General features: G+C 34.0%; 1 protein-coding gene across 2 annotated transcripts in view; it reads right to left on the minus strand.

The window, feature by feature from the left end:
* LOC105297462 (protein NPAT) overlaps positions 1–24,187 on the minus strand; it is a 52,186-nt gene that overhangs the window by 23,556 nt on the left and 4,443 nt on the right. For both annotated transcript variants that reach the window (XM_011368150.2, XM_011368149.2), the window contains exons 2-4: positions 6,012–6,130; positions 2,446–2,506; positions 875–947 (exon numbers count right to left, since the gene is read on the minus strand). In XM_011368150.2, coding sequence (XP_011366452.1) covers positions 875–947; positions 2,446–2,506; positions 6,012–6,130 — 253 coding nt within the window. The remainder of the gene's footprint in view (positions 1–874; positions 948–2,445; positions 2,507–6,011; positions 6,131–24,187) is intronic.

Consider the following 24,187-nt stretch of genomic DNA (forward strand, 5'->3'; position numbering starts at 1 on the left):
ATAAAATATCTCAATAACTTGTAAGTATTTATAGGTGTTAATGAAATTGTGAATGTCTTTGAAGATTACTGGCAAGGGGAGAAATGACAAGTTAGGAAAGGAGAATAAAGGTAAGACTACCAAATAAGATTTGGTACAGAGTTAGACAAAAAGCATTGGGACCATTTTAGCAGAAATTAAAGGAGCAGTTTTCCTTTAAATTGAGGAAGGAAAACGAGGCGTATGCTGAATTAAAGTGAGGTATTCACTTGTAGCTCTGGCAGAAAGGTAAGAAACTGAGGTTTTCATACCAGACTCTATAGTTAGATAAGAGACATTATAAAATTGATATCAACAGGGCTGGCATCCTTCCAAGGATGCTGAAACTTGCATTCCAAGGCCATGACCCAGGCAGAAGGTGGATATTAGTACTATGTGAAAATTTTAAAAGAAGATTCCAGAAGTATTATTATTCAAGCTTGTTTTTTGCAAGGAAGAACCAATGGGGCATGGATTCTACACATCGATTCTCCATACGTAATGAAGATGCAACTGCATAAGGGAATTAACAGAGGACTGGGATTAGGGAACTTATATTATAGCCAGAAATCTGCCTGTAAATTGCTATGGGAACTTGGAAGTGTCATTAAACTTCTATAAGTCTCAATTTCCTCATTTCTGAAAATTTTATTAAAGCATGCAATTTATTTCAAATTATTCCAATTAAAGACAAAGAAACATCGATAACCTCTAATTTCAAAATTAGATCAGTGTTATATAAACGCACCATGTGGGTCATAAGAAGATTTTAAACTCAAAGTAACTCTTACATGTGTTTGTATCCCAAAATCATTATACACATTCAGATAAGCTTATTACATAAGCTTTTTATTACCTGATCTGAGAAAGTGTATGGTCTAACTTCTTCCACAGAGATGACATAATTGCTGGGACATGATTTGATGTTTCTAAATCATAAGAGGAAAAGTTTCTTAATAAACCCAGTTGGAGAAAATTCATCACTTAATTTGAATAGACACAGAATGAGGAAAACTAAAACTTTTCTCTCGGCTGTTGACATGCTCAGAATGGAAGCTATAAATAATCAGGCTGCTTTCTTTTTTCAAGCCATTGAGTATCAGATGCAATATGAGTGAAAATGGACATCTGTAAAATTTCTGAAGCTTTTTTAGAGTAATAACTTTGTATCTCTTTTGAATTAAAAAGACAAACTATTTTAAATCTTTGTTCTATTTGACGTCCTGTGACATTTGAAAGTGAACTAAAATAATTTGATTTATAAGTAATCATAAAGGTTATGGAACTCCTTGAGTGTGGAAATTTGTTTTCTACACCCAATGTTTTCATGTCTAAATCACTGTAATTGCCCAGCAACCTCTTAAAAAATGTTACTAATTACTAAGAATTACAGGCAAAATTCCTGAGGATTAGTTAGTCTTTTTTAGTATGTGTTCTAAAGCCACAATAATGGGAAACCCAGAAGATTTAAAATCTTTACCACATATTTATTAAAAAAAAAAAAAAAAAAGAGAGAGAGAGAGAGAAAGCTCTCTGATATAAAAGTGGGATATAATTCTTTGGACTGCAATAGAATATTGTTTTTGATGTCATTTACACTGTAAATATTCCTGTAAGATAGTTAAGGTAGTTTGAGAAAAGAAAACTTTGGCAGAAAGTAACCTTCTTGAAGAGTTAGAAATGAAATTCAAGCCCTGAACTTCCAGGCCTACTACTTTCTACAGTTTCTCGTTTTGTGATCTTGGAAAAGTTATCTAGCTTCTTTAATCTTCGGTTTTCTGATATTTAAAAATGGGCCTAAAACGATCAGCAACTCTCACCAGATTATTTTAAGGACTAAGATAAAACATATGAAAGCATCTAGAACAATAATGTATCTGGACAGGATTCAATAAATGTTAAGCTTATTTCTTTTTTTTTTAAATCATTTTAAGTTATTTACTAATTAATTCTTTTGTTAAAGTGTAAGTTATGAAAATAATATTAGAGGATAAAATAAACAATTCTAAGTTTCTCCCTAAAACATTTAGGAGTTATTTTATATTCTGATAAATATAAGCCAGAATTTTATGATTGGTTTTTGTGTCCAGATCTAGACTACAAAAAACTTAAAAATATTAGTTTAAAATATTTTAACACAAAACAATGCTTGTTCATCAGAGTAGATACCCAGAACTAAGAATTTTACTATACAGCTTAAAATTTTTTGTTATATTTTCTAATATTCAGATTTGCAATTTATCATTCAACATAAACACAAACTATTTAATTAGATATTCCCCGCTAAAATTTACCTCATAACTGAGACAGTTTTCTTTTGGCTTTTTAGAGGCATTAATATTCTTTAAAAAACTACTTCTAACAAAAACAATTAGATAAATGCTATATAAAACTAACAAACAAAAATCCCTGAACCTGAATTCTTACCTTTTGTTTTCATAGCCACATATTCATTCAAAATTGTTGTCAAGTTTTTTCCAAATAAGGACTGAAAAGAAAAAGATCAAGCATTACTCAAACTGTATAGTACTACTACTAATTTCTCACCATGAAACAGTTCACCAGATAGAAGCTATTAAAAGATCTGATTGCAGAGCAGCTGATGAAGAAAGAGTAAAAAGCAGGTCATCAAAAATGAAAATGGTCATTCAAGTTAGGGGTTGAATCAAATCTTTTAAGGATAAAGAACACTGTCTGTTTGAATAAGACATTGTGACTATGTTTTTTTAGTCCAAATAATGCAAAGGCATAAAAGCAGTTTTTAGCTGGGAGGTAGGGATGCAGTTATACAACTGCTTAAAAACAATGAAGACTCACTCCTAATTTGCCCTTTCTATCCTGCAAGCCATGTGAACCTGCCAAGAACAAAGCAAAAAACTGAGTGTAAGAGACACTCTTCCCAAGGATCAGTACCATTGTGTTTTCACTTCGATCATCTCATAACCTCATTTGCTCCCTATTCCTACTACTACTAAAGGGCAGGCTTTTATTACCTCAAGTTTGTGGTCACATAATAAAACAGGAAAGAACAAGGATTTTTAGAGCTGACAGTTCTGGTTTCAAGTTCAACACTTACTACAGGTATAATAAATCACTTAAATTCTATAAGGCTTACCTTCATATATAAAAATGAACATATTAATTCAGACTCTTGTTATGAAGATTAAGGGAAGATACATGTAACATGACTAGGACGATGTTTAACACATCATAGGTGATTAGTACCTTTTCTCCTCCTGAACTTTCAGATTTCTAATTTGTTCTTCTGTCTTAATTAAAGTCTGAGAGGTTAGGGTATTTGCTTAATACTAACTTTGTCCTTATACCTTGCTTTATTCTAATAGCTAATAAATAATTGCTGAATGACTTATTATGTACTGAACTGTGTCCACCCCGCCCCCAGATGCATGTGAAGATATAGCAAGAAGGTGGCCTTAAGCCAGGAAGACAGTCTTCACTGGAACTGAATCAAGGACACCTTGATGTTCAACTTCTCAGCCTCCAGAACTGTGAGAAGTAAAGATCTGGGTGTTAGGTGTGCTTGTAACTACTAGGGCATTACTGTTACTAGGTGCTTCTAGCTGACGAAACAACAAAACACAGACATGCTAATCCACATATACAAACATATCTATATTTCTCTATATATTTGTACACATATTAAAATAAACATGACTCCATACTGATACCTGACTATAATTCAACACCACAGGTTTTATTGTTATGTTTATTTGTATCTTCTTTCTTGGAGAAACCTGGCTCCCATTATCTATAATGTATTTATGTACTTGCTTAGAATTGCTAATTTAGAAGAACTAAGAATTTATTTAAGATTCATTCATGTTGTGTGAATCAACAATGTTATTTTATTGTTTAGTAGTATTCCACTGTATAAATATACCACAGTTTCTTTGCTTACACATTTGCTGAAAGACATCTTGGTTGTTTTCAGTTTTTGATCACCACAGATAAACATTATTGTGCAGGTTTTTGTGTGAATGGAAGTTTTTCAATTCACTCGGGTAAATATCTGGGCATGAGTACTAAGTCACATGAGGGGAGTATGTTTAACTTTACAGACAACTGCCAAACTGACAATATGGAGCACTTTTTTCATATGCTTATTGCCATCCATATATTTTCTTCGGGAAAGGGTCTTTACATCTGCCCACTTAACAAAAACTGTTGTTGTTTTTTTAAATTTTAAGAGCTTTTAAAATAATCTAGGTAAGTATCCTTTCCCAGATATATTTCCTCCTAGCTGTGGCTTGTCATTCTTTTAATGCTGTCTCTTGCAGAGCAAAAGTTTTTAATTTTTATAAGGTTGTAATTTTATAGTTAGTGCTTTTGGTACCATATCTAAAATCTCAATGCCAAACTCCAAGCTACACAAATATTCTCCTACGTTTTCTTCTCAAAGTCTTCTAATTCTATGTTTTACATTTTACTCTACTATCTATTTGGTTAATTTTTGTATAAGGTATGTGTAGAGGTTCTTTTTTTTGTATCTGAATGTCTAATTGTTCTATCATCATTTGATGATAAGATTATTCTTTCTTCATTGAATTGCCTTTGCACTTTTCTCAAAAATCAGTTTCCTTCCACTGATCTAAGTGTCTAACTTTCCCCTAATGCTACTCAATCTTAATAAGTATAGCTTGTTAGTAAGTAATGTGAATCCTCCAACTTATCCTTTTTAAGAATTGTTTGGGCTACTCTAGATCCTTTGCATTTCCATATAAAATTTAGAATTCAGCTGCTTTCTATGTATAAAAATACTTGTGGAGATTCTGACTGAAATGAACCTATAGACCAAAATGGGGAAAATTGACATTTTAACAATATTGTTTTTCGATCCATGAATACAATATATCTCTTCTTTTATTCAAATCTTTGATGTCTTTCATAGACATTTTAGAATACATATCCTATATTTTATTAAATTTATTACATACATATTTTATTTTTGTTTGTTGCTATTGTAAATGATATTTTTAAAAAACTCAACTTTCAGTGGTCCATTGTGGGTATACAGAAATACAATGAACTTTTGTGTATTTTGTACCCTGTGACCTTGCTAAACTCTAGCAGCGTTATGGATTTTTAAAGTTTCCTATACAGATTATCATGTTGTCTGTGACAGATGAAATAAATCTAAGAAGCCATGTTTGAAATAAGATGATAAAGTATTATATCAAATAATGTAGTTCCAGAATATACCCATTATATACCAAATGATGCTGTTATTTAGTGATATTTTAAAAAGCAGTGACAACAAGATATCAAAATACCTATTTTACATTTGTCTGAAGTAAACAACCAAATAGCAAAGACTGGGCTAATATAAAAAACACCATAGACCAGACGGCTTAAATAACAAAAAGTGATTTCTCATTCCGGAGGCTGGAAAGTCCAAGAAAAGGTGACAGCTGATCTGGTTCCTGGTGAGAACCAACATTCTCGCTTGCAGACATCCACCTTCTTGCCATGTGCTCACATGGCTTTTCCTCATTGCATGCACATGGAGAGATCTCTTTCTTTTCTACTTCTTATATGGGCATTAATTTTATCATGAGTGTCCCAAACTCTTAAGCTAACCTAAACTTAATTATTTCCCAAAGGCCCTATACCCAAATGCCATCATGCTGGGGTTTAGGGTTTCAGTATATGAAATTCGAAGGGATACAAATATTTAATCCATAGTAGCAGTAAACAAGTAAGCCCCAAAACAAGTAGTAGTGAACGTAATTAGAAATGAGGGTGTCATTTTGAAACTGCTTTTCAGAGGCAAAGTTGTAATTCACTTATCAGTTTTGGCATAAATGTGTGATGAGAAGAGGTGGTATTCTTTGGATCTTTCCAATCATGCATGAATACAAACTATCAAATTTCTGCCCAATTTGATTTTGCTAATGAGCTGATCTAAGATTGTGCTTATAGTCTCTTATGTTGGTTAATGATGAAATACTTCCTTTAAGAAACAAATCACTCACCAGTAAGCAGGCTGGGATAAAACCTTCATCTGTACAGTGTTCTGCATATTCTTTTAAATGTGAACTTTCCAAAATAAAAGTCTGGCAAGTAGAAGAGAGGTTTTCCTGTTGTAAGTAACCTATATGAAAAATAAAAGTTTAGGTAATTTCAGTAAATTCTGCACTTTTGATAAAACTGCTATTAAAAATGTTAGAGCCCCACGTTGGCCACACACACAAAAGCAGAGCATTTTCATATCACAAGTAGAATTTCAAGTGGAATGGGCTGGGATTCTGCAGACTTGCCCAGAAACACCAATTTGTGCTGCCACAAAGTATAATTCCTAAAATAGATGACTGTTTAATGGGAAAAACTCTAACAAAACTAGAAAAATAAAATGTAATTATTGCATAGTAATACTTACAGGAGAATTAATAAAACAACGATAAATAAATAACAGGAGAACCAATAAAGAAATGATAAATATTCTTCTACTCCATAACCTCGATATTAGCTAGGTCAGAAGTTGATATAAATTAACTTACTGAATTATAAAAAAATCTACATTCTCTTAATGTTGCTATTTACTTGCATACTTCACTTATTTGTCCAATAGTTTAAGAAAAAAATGAACGAAAGAACTACTTTGCACAAAAGGTAAGAAAAGCACTCCTTGGTTTTTAATTTATGCCCTTTGGGAATCAAAGCATTAACTATGTCAACAAGAACTTTAATATTCAAATCTAACTGATATTTATGGAACAATATTATGAATTGTACCAGTGCTCGGTACTTTTACACTTATGAACACTATTTGTCCTGATTAGCAGCCTATCCTTGTTCTTTTGTTTCTTAGGGTTACTAAGTTTTAACTAAACCAATTGCTAAAAATAGCAGTGTAGTACAAAAAGAACAGTGGATAGGCTATCAGGAAACCAGGTTTTATTCTATTCTATTAAAATAAGGACTTTGGGGGGGAAATTACCAAAATTCTTCAGGACTCAAGATAACTTCATCTATACGGCAATACACTTCCCTTGACATGTGGATCAGATTTGGTTAAATTACTCCCTTGTGGAAAGCCCTTCAATCACTTCCTGTAGCTCTCAGTTTAAACTCTAAATTCTGAGAGGCTTCAGTAGGAATGGTGGATTGTGAGGACTCCAAAAATCCTCTCCTCCATAAAAGCAACGAGAACACTAGCACAAATATTAAAATCAATTTTTACAGAACTCTGAAAAACAGTCAAAGTGTTGCAAAAACCTGAGTATTTATTTTTAAAAATGACTAAATGTTAGCAAGTACAGTGAATATTGTGGAATTTTAAATTGCTCTAGTCCTACGCTCATTTCCCCAGCTTTGTGGTACACCTGAAAATCAACAGCTTGTAATCGTGAAAACTAACAGCCTAGCAGCCAGTGAAGAAATTAGATGGTGCTGGAATTCTTCCAAAGCCTTATTCTCAGAAACTGTCATTATTTGACCCTTGTGACAACACCCTGTAAAACCGCACTTGCATGGCTTGTCTTCGAACTGAATATGTGCTCATCCAGTGCAAACAAGGTACTCCTTGACAGTGTTTGCTTATAATGATCTGCAGAAATTGCTTAACACCACAGCTGCCCGTGACACAATATAATAGCTGGGACAAACAATAAGTAAACAAACAAAAAAACACTTAAAAAGAAAAAGACCTGACAAGGCCCTAAACCCTTACCCTCTGGCTGACCATAATGCTCTGAGCAAGCAGGAAGTGAAGGCCAAAGAGTTGTCAACTGCTTAGACGAATGCTGAAGCATTCCTCAAAGTACACACAGCCCCCTGGCAAACAATGGGAAACTTACTGACTCTAATCATTTAAGGAAATCAATGTCCAATCATAGATTATAAACTCAAAGAATACAGACTTTACTATATAATTGGATCAGCAACTAAATAAACAGCAACTGCTAAAACCCCAACAAATAGTAATAACAAACATGGGGAAGAGAGAAAAGTTTGATCCTAAGAGTTGTCACATTTAAAGTATCCAATTTTCAAAAAAAATTTATGAGACATGTGGAGAAACAAGAAAGAATGGCTCATATATGGGGCGGGGGGAGCAGTCAATAGAAACTATTCCTAAGGAAGCTAAGACACTGGACTTATGACTTTAAACAGCTATTTTAAATAAGTTCAGAGAACTAATGAAAACCATGCCTAAATATCTATAAAGGAAAGTATGATAACAATGTCTCATCAAAAAGAAATATAAGTGCCTACAAGAGACTCAATTCGGTTCGAAAGACAGAGACTGAAAGTAAAAGGATAGAGATATTTCATGAAAATGGAAAGGAAAAAAACAGCTGGGGTAGCAATACTTATACCAAACAAAACAGACTAAAACAAAGACTATAATAAATTAGACAAAGCAGGACCCACTACTCCTGCTTCTGGATATTTACCTGAAGAAACCGAAAACACTAATTTGAATGGACATTTGCATTCATATGTTAATTACAATAAAGATATGGCAACAACCTGGGTGTCTATCAATAAATGAATGGATAAAGAAGAAGTGGTACATATACATAATACAACATATTACTCAGCCACAAAAAAGAATGAAATCTTGCCATCTGCAACAACATGGATGAACCTAGAGGGTATTGTGCTGAGTGGTGAGACAGACAAATGCCATATGATTCACTAATATGCGTAATCTAAAGAACAAAATAAATGAACAATGGAAAGTGGAGAAACATGGTGGAGTGAGAGATGATCCTAGATCTCTCCTCGTGAAACAATAAGCTGAACATTTAAAACTCAACAAAAAACACCCAAACCGCACACCAGAACGTCTCAGCATTGGATATGTGCATAAGAATTACCACAAGACAGAACCCTGAGTGTTGGGCGGTGGACTGAGAGAAATAAAGAAGCTGCCTCTCGAAGCCTGCGGGAGCTCCTTGCAGGAGGAGGGAGAGGTGAAGGTGCGGTGACTTCCTTGATCAGCCTGTCCTGAAGTGCCGGAACTTCTAGCAGCTGGCAGCAGGGCCCAGCCATCAGGGCAGAAAGCAGAGAAGCGGGATGGGACCACAGAGAAACAACAGTTTTTACCGGCCCGGTTGCAAAACCAAGGCTGAGCCGCAGCCTCCAACTCCCAGAGGCCCGTTCCCCCAATACCCTCCGAGACCGAACACAGTGGAGCCCTAGGGGAATCTGAGCCAATGCCACCAAAACTGTTGCCAACACTTACAGGGACTTAAACTGAGAATAGCAAGTTTGATTAAATATCTACGAGAAAATAAAAAAGACATTTAGGCTCTACATAAAGCAGGGATTCAAGAGGCTTAGATGCCACCTACTGGAAACCAAAAGAAAAGCGCCTTCTTTGCAACAGGCTAAAGAGAGACCATTATATAATAAATCAGCAGAACACACTTCCATTCATGCTCAGGTGGAGAAATAGTCTATTAAACACCATGAACAACCAAGGAGACAAGGCATCTCAGAAAGAAAGAAAAAAATCTCCAGAAAATAAGTTTACAGACATAGAAATGAGACTTAAATGACAAAGAAATCAGGATGGTACTTCTGAAAAAACTCAGTGAGATCCAAAACAAATCAGCAATTTCAGGAATTGAAAAAACAAGTAGATGAGCAGAGCAATGAGGCTGAAACCCTCAAAAGGAACCAAATAGAACTGCTAGAGATGAAGAACACACTGCAAGAGTTGAAAAATGAAATAGCAAGCTTGGGAAATAGAGTTGACCAATGGTGGAAAGGATCAGTGATATTGAAAACAGAAATCCAGAAATAAATCAGAAGGAAGAAGAGAGAAACCAAAGAATTAAAAATAATTAAAGAGAATAACAAGAACTAGCAGATACCATCAGGAGAGGAAACGTAAGAATAATGGGCATTATTGAAGGTGAGGAAAAGAAGCAGGGACTAGAAAGCATTTTCAGACAAATAGTGGATGAGAATTTCCAAAATCTAATGAATAAGCTAGAGCTTGAAATTCAAGAAGTTAACAGAACACCCAATTAGCTCAACCCAAAAAGGCCTTCACCAAGACACATTGTATTAAAATTACAAAAATCAATGACAAAAACAAAATTCTCAGGGCAGCCAGGGAAAAGAAGACAGTAACCTATAAAGGAAAACCCATTAGATTATCATCAGACTTCCCAGCGCAAACCTTACAAGCCAGAAAGGAATGGAACCGAATATTAAAACTATTAAGTGAAAGGAACTACCAGCCTAGAATAATGTATCCAGCTAAGCTCTCCTTTAGCTATGAAGAAGAAATTAAGACCTTTCTAAATATACAAAAATTGAGGGCATTTTGCACTACGAGGCCTGCACTACAGAAAACACTAAAAGGGGTCAGTTCACCTAAAACAAAATAATGAAACAAAACAAAACAAAAACAAATACATAATTAGGAGTAAAGTGACTACCAGGCAAGTAGAAGCAGAGGAGTGCAATCCTTATTAAGAACAGGGCATTATAAGCTTAAATAAGAAGAGAATTGCTATAATAAGATAGTAACAAACGTTCAGCATACTTAGGGACAAACTGAAATAACAATTACTGAAAAGAGGAGGATTCAAAGATCCAAATTCACAAAGGGGAAAGGAAATAAGGGACATGCAGAAGAAAATGGACGACTGTATATATATAACTATCCTTGTCATTTGTAATATTAACTACACACCAAAGATTCAAAACTGAAGTATATAACATAAAACAAGAAGAACCAGAGTCAAAACCCACAAAACCCAACCAAAATAAAGAAAACAGAAACACAAGGACAAGGAAGCAATGGAAACACCGAGCTACCAGAAAGCAAAAGATAAAATGGCTATAAGAAGACTTCATATTTCAATAATCACCTTAAATGTAAATGGACTGAACTCACCAAAAAAAAGGCACACAGTTGCAGATTGGATCAAACAAAACCGAACCATATGCTGCCTCCAGGAGACACATCTCAGCATCAAAGACAAATACAGATTCAAAGTGAAGAGTGCAAAATTATATTTCAAGCAAATAGTATTCAGAGAAAAGCGGGAGTAGCGGCACTAATATCGGATGAAATAGATTTCAAAATAAAAAAGGTAAAGAAAGATACTGAGGGACACTTCATAATGATAAAGGGAATCACGTACCAAGAAGACATACACTTATTAATATCTATGCTTTCAATCAGGGAGCCCTGAAATACATAAAGCAATTATTAACAGAACTAAAGGGAGAAACAGACCAAAACACTATCCTAGTAGGGCAGCTAAACACCCCACTGTCGGATATGGATAGATCATCCAAACAGAAAATCAATAAGGAAATAACATCCTTAAATGACACATTAGACCAATTGGACATAAGTAAAATATATAGAGCCTTCCATCCCAAAACAGCTGCTTATACATTCTTCTCTAGTGCACATGGAAAATTCTCAAGAATTGACCACATACTGGAACACAGAAATAGCCTCAACTAATATGAGGGTTGAAATCATACCAACCGTATTCTCTGATCATAATGCTTTGAAACTAGAGATCAACTGCAAAAAGAAAGCACAACTACATGGAGATTAAACAACATGCTACTGAACCACAACTACATGGAGATTAAACAACATGCTACTGAAGAATAACTGGGTCAGGAAAGAAATAAAAAGAGAGATCAAGAGATACATAGAAATGAATGATAATGATAATATAACATATCAAAACTTTTAGAACACGGCAGAAGTGGTCATAAGAGGAAAGTTCATATTACAGGCCTATTTCTAAAAACAAGAACAAGCCCAAATAAACAATCTAATGCTTCATTTCAAAAAACCTGAAAAGGAAGAACAAATGAGGCCTAAAGTCAGCAGAAGGAAAGAAATCAAAATTAGAGCAGAAATAAATGAAACTGAAAACATAAGAACAATAGAAAAAATAAATACAACAAGGAGCTGGTTCTTTGAGAAAGTTAATAAAATGACAAATTCCTGGCTAGACTCACTAAAGAAAAAAGAGAAAGGACACAAACAAAATCAGGGATGAAAGAGGGGAAATTATGACTGACATTGCAGAAATACAAAAGATCATGCAAGAATACTATGAAAAAGTATGTAACAAATTTAATAACCTAAAAGAATGGACCAGCACTTAGAAAAATACAATCTTCCTAGACTGAATCAAGAAGATCTGGAAAACTTAAATAGACCAATCAGCAGTATGGAAATTGAAACAATCATAAAAATCCTACCGAAAAGTAAAAGTCCAGGACCAGATGGCATCACCAATAAATTCTACCATACATTAAAGAAGATTTAATACCTATTCTCCTCAAACTCCTCCAAAAAAATCGAAGAGGAGGCAATACATTCCAACTCATTTTATGAGGCCAATATTACTCTTATACCAAAACCTGGGAAAGATAACACACAAAAAGAAAACTGCAGAGCAATGTCTCTTAGGAACACAGATGCAAAAATCCTAAATAAGATACTAGCAAACCGAATACAGCAACATATTAAAAAGATTATATATCATGATCAAGTGGGCTTCATCCCAGGGGCACAGGGATGGTTCAACATATGCAAATCGATCAATGTGATACACCACATAAACAAATTAAAAAATAAGATCATATGATCATATCAATAGATGCAGAAAAAGCCTTTGACGAGATACAGCATCCATTTATGATCAAAACACTGAACAAAATTGGTATAGAAGGACAGTACCTTAACATAATAAAGGCCATATATGACAAACCCTCAGCCAACATTCTTCTTAATGGTGAAAAACTAAAAACCTCCTTCTAAGTCAGGAAGAAGACAAGGCTGTCCACTATCATCACTCTTATTCAATAGAACATTGGAGGTTGTAGCAAGTGCCATTAGGCAAGAGAAAGATGTAAAAGGCATCCAAATAGGAAACAAAGAAGTCAAACTGTCACAGATGATATGATTCTCTATATAGAAAACCCTAAAGACTCCACAAGAACACCACTAGAAACAGTAAGCAAATAAAGTCTCTATATAAAATCAACGTTCAAAAATCCATAGCATTCCTATACTCTAACAACAAAGCGTCAGAAAAAGAAGTTGAAAGAATAATTCATTTCTCAATTGCAACAAAAAGAATAAAATACCTAGGAATAAATTTAACGAAACATGTGAAGGACCTATATAATGAAAACCACAAGATCCTATTAAAAAAAATTGAGGAAGATACAAAGAAATGGAAAGATATTCCGAGTTCTTGGACTGGAAGAATCAACATAGCTAAAATGACCATATTATCTAAAGCATTATACAGATTTAATGCAATCCCCATCAAAATCCCATCGGCATTTTTTAAAGAAATAGAACAAAAAATCATCAGATTTTTATAGAAGCACAAAAGACCCCGAATTGCCAAAGCCATCCTGAGTAAAAAGAATGAGGCTGGAGGCATCACTCTGCCCGACTTCAAATTATACTACAATGCGAGAGTAATCAAAATAGCATGGTATTGGAAGAAAAACAGACACATGAACCAGTGGAACAGAATTGAGAGTCCAGCAGTAAATTGATATTTATATGGGCAAACGATTTTTGACGAAAAAGCCAAAAACATACAGTAGAGAAAGGAAAGCCTCTTCAATAAATGGTGCTGGGAAAATTGGAAGGCCACCTACAAAAGAATGAAACTAGACTGTTTTCTATCACCACACACCAAAATTAACTCAAAATGGATTAAAGACCTGAATATAATACTGGACTCAATAAAATGCATTGAAGAAAACATAGGAACTAAACTCAAGGATCTTGGACTTAAAGAGGATTTTATGAATTTGACCTCAAAGGCAAGGAAAGTAAAAGTAAAAATAAATGAGGGGACTACATCAAACTAAAAAGCTTCTACTCAGCAAAAGAAACCGTCAACAAGACAAAGAGATAACCATCTGAATGGGAAAATGTATTTGCAAGCAATGCCTCCGATAAGCGCCTAATATCCAAAATATACAATGAACTCATATGACTCAATAACAACAAAAAAAAGCAAATGATCCAATCAAAAAATGGGCAGAGGACCTGAACAGACACTTCTCCCCCGAGGACATACAAATGGCCAATATATGAAAAGATGCTCATCATCGCTAGCTATTAGGGAAATGCAAATCAAAACCACAATGCAATACCATCTCACACCTGTTAGAATAGCTATAATCATCAGGCCAAGTAATAACAGATGTTGGAGAGGATGTGGAGAAAAAGGAACCCTCCTTTTGCTGGTGGGACTGCAAATTAGGACAGCCACTATGGAAAGTGGTATGGAGTTTCCTCAAAAAACTAAGAATTGACCTATCATATGATCCAGGAATCTCTCTAGGAGGTATTTACCCCAAAGACTTGAAAACTTATATCCAAAAAGGTATTTGCACATTGATGTTCATAGCAGCACTATTCACAGTGGCCAGGACATGGAAGCAACCGAAGTGTCCTACGATAGATGACTGGCTAAAGAAGCTGTGGTACATATATATGATGAAATATTACTCAGTCATAAGAAAAGATGAAATACTGCCACTTGCAACAACCTGGATAGATCTCGAGATAATCATGTTAAGCAAAATAAGCCAGAAGGAAAAAAGTTGAAAATCACATGATATCACAAATGTGGGATATAAACCTAAGAGCAACAGATGAGCAGGAGAAACAGAGACTCAGGGTCATGGATAATGGACTAGTGGTTACCAGAGGGTAGGGGGTGAGGGAGGAGGGAAGAGCTAGACAGGGTAATGGGGTTCAAATATAGCGGGAGGGTGAAGTGGGTAAAGGGGATCAAATATATGGTACCTGAAGGAAACTGGACTTTGGGTAGTAATCACACAATAGAATATATAGATGTCAAATTATAATGTACATGTAAAAATTATATAATCGTATTAACCAATGTTAACCTAATAAATTTAATAAAAAAAGGAAACTGAAAGAAAAAAAGTAAAAAAAATAAATAAATAAACGAACAACCAACAGAAACAGACTCAGTTACAGAGAACATTTCAATGGTTGCCAGATTGGGGGGGAGGGGGTGGTGAAAGGATGGGTTAAAAAGGGGAAGAGATTAGGAAGTATAAACTGGCAGTTACAAAAAAGTCATGGGGATGTGAAGTGCAGCATAAGGAATATAGTCAATAATACTGTAATAACTACTTATGGTATCAGATTGGTACTAGATTTATCAGTGATTACTTCATAAGTTATATAAATGTGTAATCACTATGATGTACACCTAAAACTAACATAATATTGTATTAACTGTAATTGAAAAATAAAAAATATGACAAAAAAGAAAAAAGAAAGAACAATTATAAGGAAAAAAAACAAGTAGAAATTCTGGAGGTGAAAAGTGTAATAACTGAAATGAAAAATTAACTAGAGGGAGCTCAAGAGCATATTTGAGGAAGCAGATGAAAGAATCAGTGAACCTGAACTTGGACAAACACGATTATCCAGTATGAGGAACAGAAACAAACAAACAAAAATCACAAAAAGTGAACAGTCTCATAGACCTGTGGGACACTATCAATTGTGCCAATATAAGCATAACGGGAGGCCCAGGAGAGGAAAAACAGAAAAGGACAGAAGAATATATGAAGAAAAAATGTCCAAGAACATCCAAAATGTTAGGAAACACATTAATCTACTTATCCTGAAAGCTCAACAAACTGCATGTAGGATAAACTCAAAGAGAGCCATACCTAGACACATCATAACCAAACTGTCAAGACAAAAAAGAGAATCTTGGAAGAGAAGGAGAGAAACAGCTCATCATATACAAGGCATCCTCACATACAAAGGATTAACAGCTGACTTTTCATTAGAAACCACGGGAACCATATTCAAAGTGCTGACAGAAGAAGAGTTAACCAAGAATTCTATATCTAGCAAAACTCCTTCAAAATGAAGAAATTAAGATACTCTTAGATTTAAAAAAAAAAACAACAGAATTTGTTGCTAGCCAACTTGCCCAGTAAGAAAGACTAAAGGGAGTTATTTGGGCTAAAATGAAGAGACTAGATAGTAAATCAAATCCATATTAAAAAGAAAAGAAAAGAACATTGGTAAAGGTAATTACACAGGTAATCATAAAACAGTAGAAATGGTTTTTGTAGTTTTCTCTCTTTTAAAATACAATTACATACGGCAATAATTATAAATCTGAGTTGATGGGCATACGATGTATAAAGATGTAATTTATATGACCTTAACAGCTAAAAGGAGGGGGAAGACAATGAAGTTATATAGGAGCAAAATTTTTATATAGTATTCAAATTAAGTTGGTAGTAATCCAAAAAAAGATTGTTTTAAGTTAATTCTAATCTTTCAGCTATCACTATGAAAATAATTCAAATATAAAAAATATAAAGAAAATAATGGAATTAAAATAGTAATTGGAAAATATTTAACACAAAAAGGCAGTAATAGAGGATTAGAACAAAGAAGTCAACAGATATATAGACTACAAAAAACTAAATGGCAAAATCCACACCTTATCAATAATTACATGAAACGATAATATATTAAACACTCAAAAGGTAGAGACTCACAGAACAGATAAAACACATGATCTAATTATATGCTCTCCACAATAAAAACACTTTAGAGTCAAAGACACAAACAGGCTGAACATAAAAGGATGGAATAAAACATGGCATCCAGACAGTAACCAAATGAGAACTGGAGAGGTTATACCAATATTGGACAAAGTATATGTTAAGAAGAACATTGTTAGAAAGATGTCAATAAAAAGTTCAAAAAATCAAAAAGATAAGAATTACAAGCAGATATGCACCTAAGAACAGAGGCCCTCAAAACATCAAGCAGAAATTGAGAGTGAAGGGAGAAATAAACAATTCAACAATTAAAGTTATAGACTTCAGTATTATACTTTGAATAATAGAGAACTAAAGAGAAGATCAAGGAAACAGAAGACTTGAATACTTTAGTCCAACCAGACCAAATGGATATCTATAGTCTATGGTATCTTCTACTCAAAAAGAGAATACATTCTTCTCAAGTGCACATAAACATTTTCCAGGATAAATCATTATTCAGACATAAAACAAGTCTCGAAAAATTTAAAAAGACTGAAATCGTATAGAGTATATGCTTCGACCACATTGGAATGAAATTAGAAATCAATAATAATAGAAAATGTAGGAAATTCAGAAATATGTGGAAATTAAACACCATGTTCTTAAATAACCAAGGGGTCAAAGAAATCACAAGGAAAGCAGAAAAAATATTGAGATAAATGAAAACAAAAACACAACATATCAAACCAAACTGTATGGGCTGCAGCTAAAGCAGTGCTTAATGATATATTTACATCTGTATATACTCGTATTAAAAAGATGAAAAGATCTCAAATCGATAACCTGTCCTTCTACTTTAAGAAACTAGAAAAAGATCATACTAAACCCAAAAGCAGAAGGAGATAATAATTACTAGAGGAGACAAAAAATAAAAGAGAAAAATCAATAAAACCAAATGTTGGTTCTCTGAAAAGGTCAACAAAATTGACAAATATTTAGCTAGACTGGACAAGGATATAAGAGAGAAGACAAATTACTAGACAGGAAATGAAAGAAGAAACAATAATACTATCGACCTTTCAGAAATATATTTGATTGAAAGAAATACCATGAACAGCTAGCTATATGCCAATAATTTAGTGAGCCTAGGTAAAGTGGATAATTCCTAGAAAAACACAAAATAATTAAACTGAGTCAAGAATAGAAAATCTGAAGAGAGCTAAATCAAGATTGAACTGTAATAAAAAAAAAACTTTCTATAAAGAAAGGCCTAGAATCAAGTGGCCTCATTGGTGAATTCTACCAAACACTGAAAGAATCAACACCAATCTTTTACAAACTCTTCAAAGAAAGAAAAAACCGAGTAGAGACCTCCCTTAACATATCTGAACCCAATAATAACCCAATACTAAAACCAGAGACATCAAAAAATAACCCAAGACATCACAAGAAAACTACACACAAACTTATGAAAAAGTAGATGTAATAATTCTCAACAAAACACTAGCAAACAAAATCCAGTAACACTTGTTTATAATAGAGATGAATGATTATATAGCATGACCAGTGAGATTGTGCCAGTAATGCAAAGTTGGTTCAATAAAACAAAAATCAATGTAAAATACTATATTAATAAGAAACCACATTGTTATCTCAATAGATGCAGAAAAACCACTTGACAAACTCCAGCACCTTTTCATGATAAAATCACCGGGAGTAGAAAGGAATTTCTTTAACCCAGAAAAAGCATCTATGAAAATCTCACAACTAACATCATATTCAATGGTGAAAGACTCAAAGCTTTTCCCACAGGATCAGGGACAAGATAGGGATGTCTGCTCTTGCCACGTCTATGCATCATGGTGCTGCAAGTTCTAGCCAGGGCAATTAAGAAAATGAAATAAAAAGCATCCAGACTGGAAGAGAAGAAAGAGTTAAATAACTACTTGCAGATGATATGATATTCTATATAAAAAATTTTAAGAAATCTATCCACACACACACAGAAAAACTATTAAAGCAAATAAAGGATGTCAGCGAAGCTGCAAGATGAATATGAAAAATAACTTTTATTTCTATACACACGTGCAATGAAAAATTCAAAAATGAAATTAAGAAAACAATTCCACTTACAATAGCACCAAAAAGAAGAAAATACTTAGGAATAAGTTAAACAAAAGTATGACCACACTAAAAACTGGGAAGCAACACTGAAAGATGTTAAAGAAGACTAAGTGGAAAGATATCCTGTGTTCATGGGTCAGAACAGTTAATACTAGTAAGATGTCAGCACTCCCAAAGTTGATCTACACAGTTAACACACTCCCTATCAAAATCTACCTTTTGTGCAGAAATTAACAAACTGATCCTAAAATTTATGCAGAAAGACATAGGACCCAGAGTAACCGAACAATCTCGAAAATAAAAAAGTTGGAGGGCTCACACCCATTCCAAAACATACCACAAAGCTAAAGTAAATCTAGGCAATGTGTTACTGGCATAAGGACAGACATGTAGATCAATGGAACAGAATGAATTGTGCAGACATTTACGGTCAATTGATTTTCAGAGTGCCAAGTGAGTTAACTGAGAAAAAGTATAGTAGTTTCAACAATTGGTGCTGGGACAACTAGATATCCACAAGCAAAAGAATGATCCTTACCTCACACCAAATACAAAAATGAACACAAAATGAATTTAAGAGCTAAAACTATAAAACTCTTAGGAAAAAAACAAAGGTTGTAAATCTTTCTTTTTGACCTTGGATCAGGCAATGGTTTCTCAGATACGACATGTGAAGAACAAGCAACCAAAGGAAAAACAGAAAATTAAAAACTTTTGTGCTCCTGAGGATACTAACTAGAAAGTAAAAAGACAACCAGCAAACGAAATAGAAGAAAATATTTGCAAATCATTTATCTGATATGGACTAGAATCTAGACTATGTAAAAGACTTACAAGGCAATAAAACACAACCCAATTAAAAAATGGACAAAAGATTTAAACAGACCTTTCTCCAAAGAAGATATACAAACTCCTAATAAGCACATGAAAAGAGGCTCGACTTCATCAGTCATTAGGAAAATGTAAAAGCAAAACCATAATGAGATATAACCAATTCATACCCACTAAGATAGGTAGAATTAAAAGACAGACAGCAGTAAATACATATACTCCTCGACTTACGATAGGGTTGTGTCCACATAATCCCAATATGAGTTGAAAATTGAAGTTGAAAATGCATTTAATACACCTAACCTATCAAATATCATAGCTTACCATAGCCTACCTTAAACATGCTCAGAACACTTACATTAGACTACAGTTGGGCAATCACCTTGGAGTTTCAGCTCAAGAGTAATTGCCATCCTTTCTCACCAGAAGGAGATACAGGGTGTTCCATAGACATAATGGGATGTGAAGACACGACAACCAAAAAAATCAGGGTACACTGTAGACTATCAGTTTTCTACCTGCATGCCATGATCACGTTAACTGGGAGCTGCAGTTCACTGCTGCTGCTCAGCATAGCAAGAGAGTACCACACTGAATATTGCTAGCCAGGGAAAAGATCGAGATCTAAGTACAGTTTCCACTGAATGTCTATCACTTTTGCACCATTATAAAGTTGAAAATTGTAAATGGAACCATCATGAGTCAGGGACTGTTTGCATTGCAAAAATGTAGAGAATCTGGAAACCTCATATATTGCTGGTAGGAACATAAAAATGGTGCAATCACTTTGGAAAACCACTTGGCTGAGTTCTCAAAAATATTAAACATAGAATTACCATATAACCAAGAAAGTCCATTCCTATGTATATATCTAAGAGCATTAAAATCATGTCCAAAAACTTGTACATGAATGGTCATAGCAGCATTTTTTGTAATAGCCCACAAGTGGTAACAACCCAAAAGTCCATCAGTGAATGGAAAAACAAACTAATATAGCTATACAATGGAACATTATTCAGGCATAAAAAGTTTACTAAGTACACTTGCTATAATAACATGGATGATTCCTGAAAACCGTTAAGTTCAAGTCAGACACAAAAGGCCACATGTTGTATAATCCCATTCACATGGAATGTCCAGAATAGGTAAATCCACAGAGACAGAAGGTAGGTTGCTAGAGGATGAGGAAAGTGGGCAACTGAGTAACTGTTAACAGGCACAGGGTTTCTTTTTGGGGTAATGGAAATGTTCTGGAATTAAGGTAGTGGTGATAACTGCACAAAATTGTGAATATACTAAGAATTACTGAATTTTACACTTTGTGGTATATGAATTCTATCTCAACGAAAAAAACATAATCCTAAATTCTTAACATGTAATGAGGTTCTACTTGTTTTGCAGCCTAATTTCTTTAGTCTTATGTCTTGTTATTCCATATCTCCTAGCCAATGTGGTCTTTCAATTCTGCAAATAAATGAATGCTCTTATTTCAAGGCACTGTATACTCTACTCCTTTTGCTTGGGAAGCTTTATTTTTTCCTAGCCTAGCTATTTGTGACTCATTCCTCGGGTCTAGTGTTTCTATTACTAGAATTTTTTTTTTTTTTAAGTTCTTTCACTATGTACCATATTCCAATCACCAGATACTAGATTCCCTTATATTGCCTTCATAGTATACTTAGCTCAGTGGTGGTACACTAGTCAATAACTATTAACTACAGTAAGCCTTCACTTAACATTGTTGATAGGTTCTGTCTGTGACTAAGCAAAATGACGTATAATGAAACAAATTTTACCACAGGCTGAGTGATATAAACAAGAGTTAAGTTGATGAGCTGGCATCCATCAACACTGAATGAAATGTTATTTGAGGACCTGCTGTACTAAAGCAATTATTTCTAAGGTTTCTTCCAACTTAAAAATTTTAAGGTTCTACTCTTTTCACCTGAAACCCTATCTTTGACCAAGTCCTACAAGTCGAAAAACAAATGAATGGGCCCACAGAGTCAATAAATAAGGCTATAAAAAGGAAAGAGCAAGGAAATTGTCTCCTGTTTTTAGGCAATGCCCAAGCTGGGATTTGGGAACCAACTCACAACTTTCTACCTTTGGCTGATGAGTTTTCCAACCTCTTTCTAACTAATGCTATAGGGAGAAACAAACAAATGTAAAAATAAAAAAACCAAAGACGCTGTCCTTTGGAGCATGGGAAAGCATTCAGAAATGAGAAGAAACCTTTTTTTTTTAAATCTCAGATACTACTACTTCAATATCCCCGTCACTGACAATGTGAAATCACCTCAGTCGTGAAATTAAATGGATATAGATTGCTATTTTTTTTTTAATTTTTCACAAATAAAAAACCTAGCATAAAACTGTAAAATTAAAGCCAGGTAAAAAGAAATCATTTTTAAGATGGCTGACTTTCTGAGTTATGTTATTTGGAATAAGTCAGCTGCTACTAGTATTTCATGAATATAGAAATTTAAAATATGTATAAACCATCAGTCATCCTGGTATCAGGGCAGTTGGAGCTTTTTCTATATGTGCTTCAAGATTTACGTTGAAGACCTCAGATAAATAGGTTCTATTCATGGTACAGAATTTTGAAAGCACAGAGTTTTTATAACCACATGGTACAGAGTTTTTATAACCACTAGGAGTTTCTAACAGACAGTGGTATGAAATCTAATTCCTTAAAGTAGATTTGATTTTCTCTAGACCAAGCATTCTCAAAAATTTCACTCAAGGGGGTGAAAATTGGTACTGGGAAGGCAGTAGAACAAAGAAAATATCACTCTTTTTATGCATAAATCACAGATATACATACAATATATAAACCGCACATTTGTGATATTTAAATTTCATGTGGGAGGGGTGATTAGGGAAAAAAATGTTTAAAAATATTCCTTAAGGGTGTGATAATGAAATAAAGGTTGAGAACACTTCCCTAGACGAAATGTAGTGATATGCAGTTAACCTTTCTAAGAAAATATGGCTATTTGTGTTAGCATCCCCTAGGAAAGAAATCATCACAGATTATATAGTTTATGCTTATCAAAAGACATTATACTTTCATAGACACTTGAGAAATGACTGTTAAGTGGCTAGATTACTTCTAAAACAAGTGTTTAAAAGTTATACTACATCTAAAAATAACAATATATGAGATATATAACTTCTGCTCTTAAAAACATGCCTCACTTTAGGCAATCTAGAGTTGCCATTTTAGATTAAACTTATTTTGCTTTACCTTTGCCCCAGAAGTTCCAAAATAATGTGGTAAAGCAATAATTGACTACATTCATGTTCATTTATCATTATATAACCAGTTATTTGCCTACAAAAAGCTTATTTATCATTAAGCCCTGATTGTAACCAATCCTCAACCATAATAGGGGAAATTTTCTGTACAAATTATTCTAAATCTCAAATGTTACAATGAAAATACAAACTAGGGACCAATTTTCTCTTATTACAATAATACAAATAATTACTCTTCAATTAACATTAGTTGTTTCTCCTTTTTATTCCTAAAATTAACTTTAAAATAACTATCGTTTGTGTAAACTTCTGACAAAGACATTCAAATAGGTAAGAAAGTATGCCAGGGTTTCCTTTTTCTCAATACTGCCTTCTGCCTGCTTTTCAGTGGCTGTAGTAATGAGTAACGAAATACACTGAAGGGGAAACATAACTGAAAAAGAGAAAGATAAAAATTCTAACTATATCAAGGGTATTCAAATTTTAGGAACTAGGGTGCCAAGAGTCTGGCTTCTCTTCTTCCTATTTATAAAGATAAAAAGAGAGGTGCCTGATTAAGAAAGCAAGAGATAGCAAATCCTCTGACCTGAGAATATCTTCACATAATCTAATAATCCCCCAGAAAAATCAGTGGTTTAATGATCCTAAAAAATATAAATACTTCTTGGGAAGACTTAACTTACGGTGCCTTATATTACTAGATCCACAAATAACAAAGTCTCTGTCTATAAAGAAGTTATGATCTACTAGGACACAGAAGATATACTACACACAAATAACTAAGACAAAGCAAAGGTGGTAAGACACTAGGACTTACTTCAGGAGAGGGTAGAGACTAGAAAAGTATTACCGGACTTGGAGAAAATTATGCAGCATTTCAAGGAAGAGCCTTGAAGGATGGTTGAGGAATTCCAAAGAAGCGGATAAAAAGCATATATAAAGAGCATGTTTGGGGAACATGCCCAGTTTGGATGAAGCACAATGTATATGCCAGAATAGGTGGAGATACAACTAAAAAAGACAGAATGGCTAAGAATAAATGGGTAGAAGACCTTAACAGGTATTTCTCCAAAGAGGAAATACAGATGTCCAGTAGATATGAAAAGATGCTCAACGTCACTAATCATCAGAGAAATGCCAATGAAAACCACGAGATATCACCTCACATTTGTCGGAATGGCTATCATCAATAAATTAAAAAACGAGATGTGTTGGCAAGGATGTGGAGAAAAGGGAACCATCATACACTGTTGCTGGGATTGCAAACTGGTACGGCTACTATGAAAAACAGTCTGGAGGTTCCTCAAAAAATTAAAGATAGAACTACCTTTTGACCTCGCAATTCCACTTCGATTTATCCAAAAAAACCAAAACACTAGTTTCGTAAAGATCTATGCACTCCTATGTT

Source organism: Pteropus vampyrus, unplaced genomic scaffold (assembly GCF_000151845.1).
Source record: "Pteropus vampyrus isolate Shadow unplaced genomic scaffold, Pvam_2.0 Scaffold139, whole genome shotgun sequence".
In the NCBI taxonomy this organism is placed as follows: domain Eukaryota; kingdom Metazoa; phylum Chordata; class Mammalia; order Chiroptera; family Pteropodidae; genus Pteropus; species Pteropus vampyrus.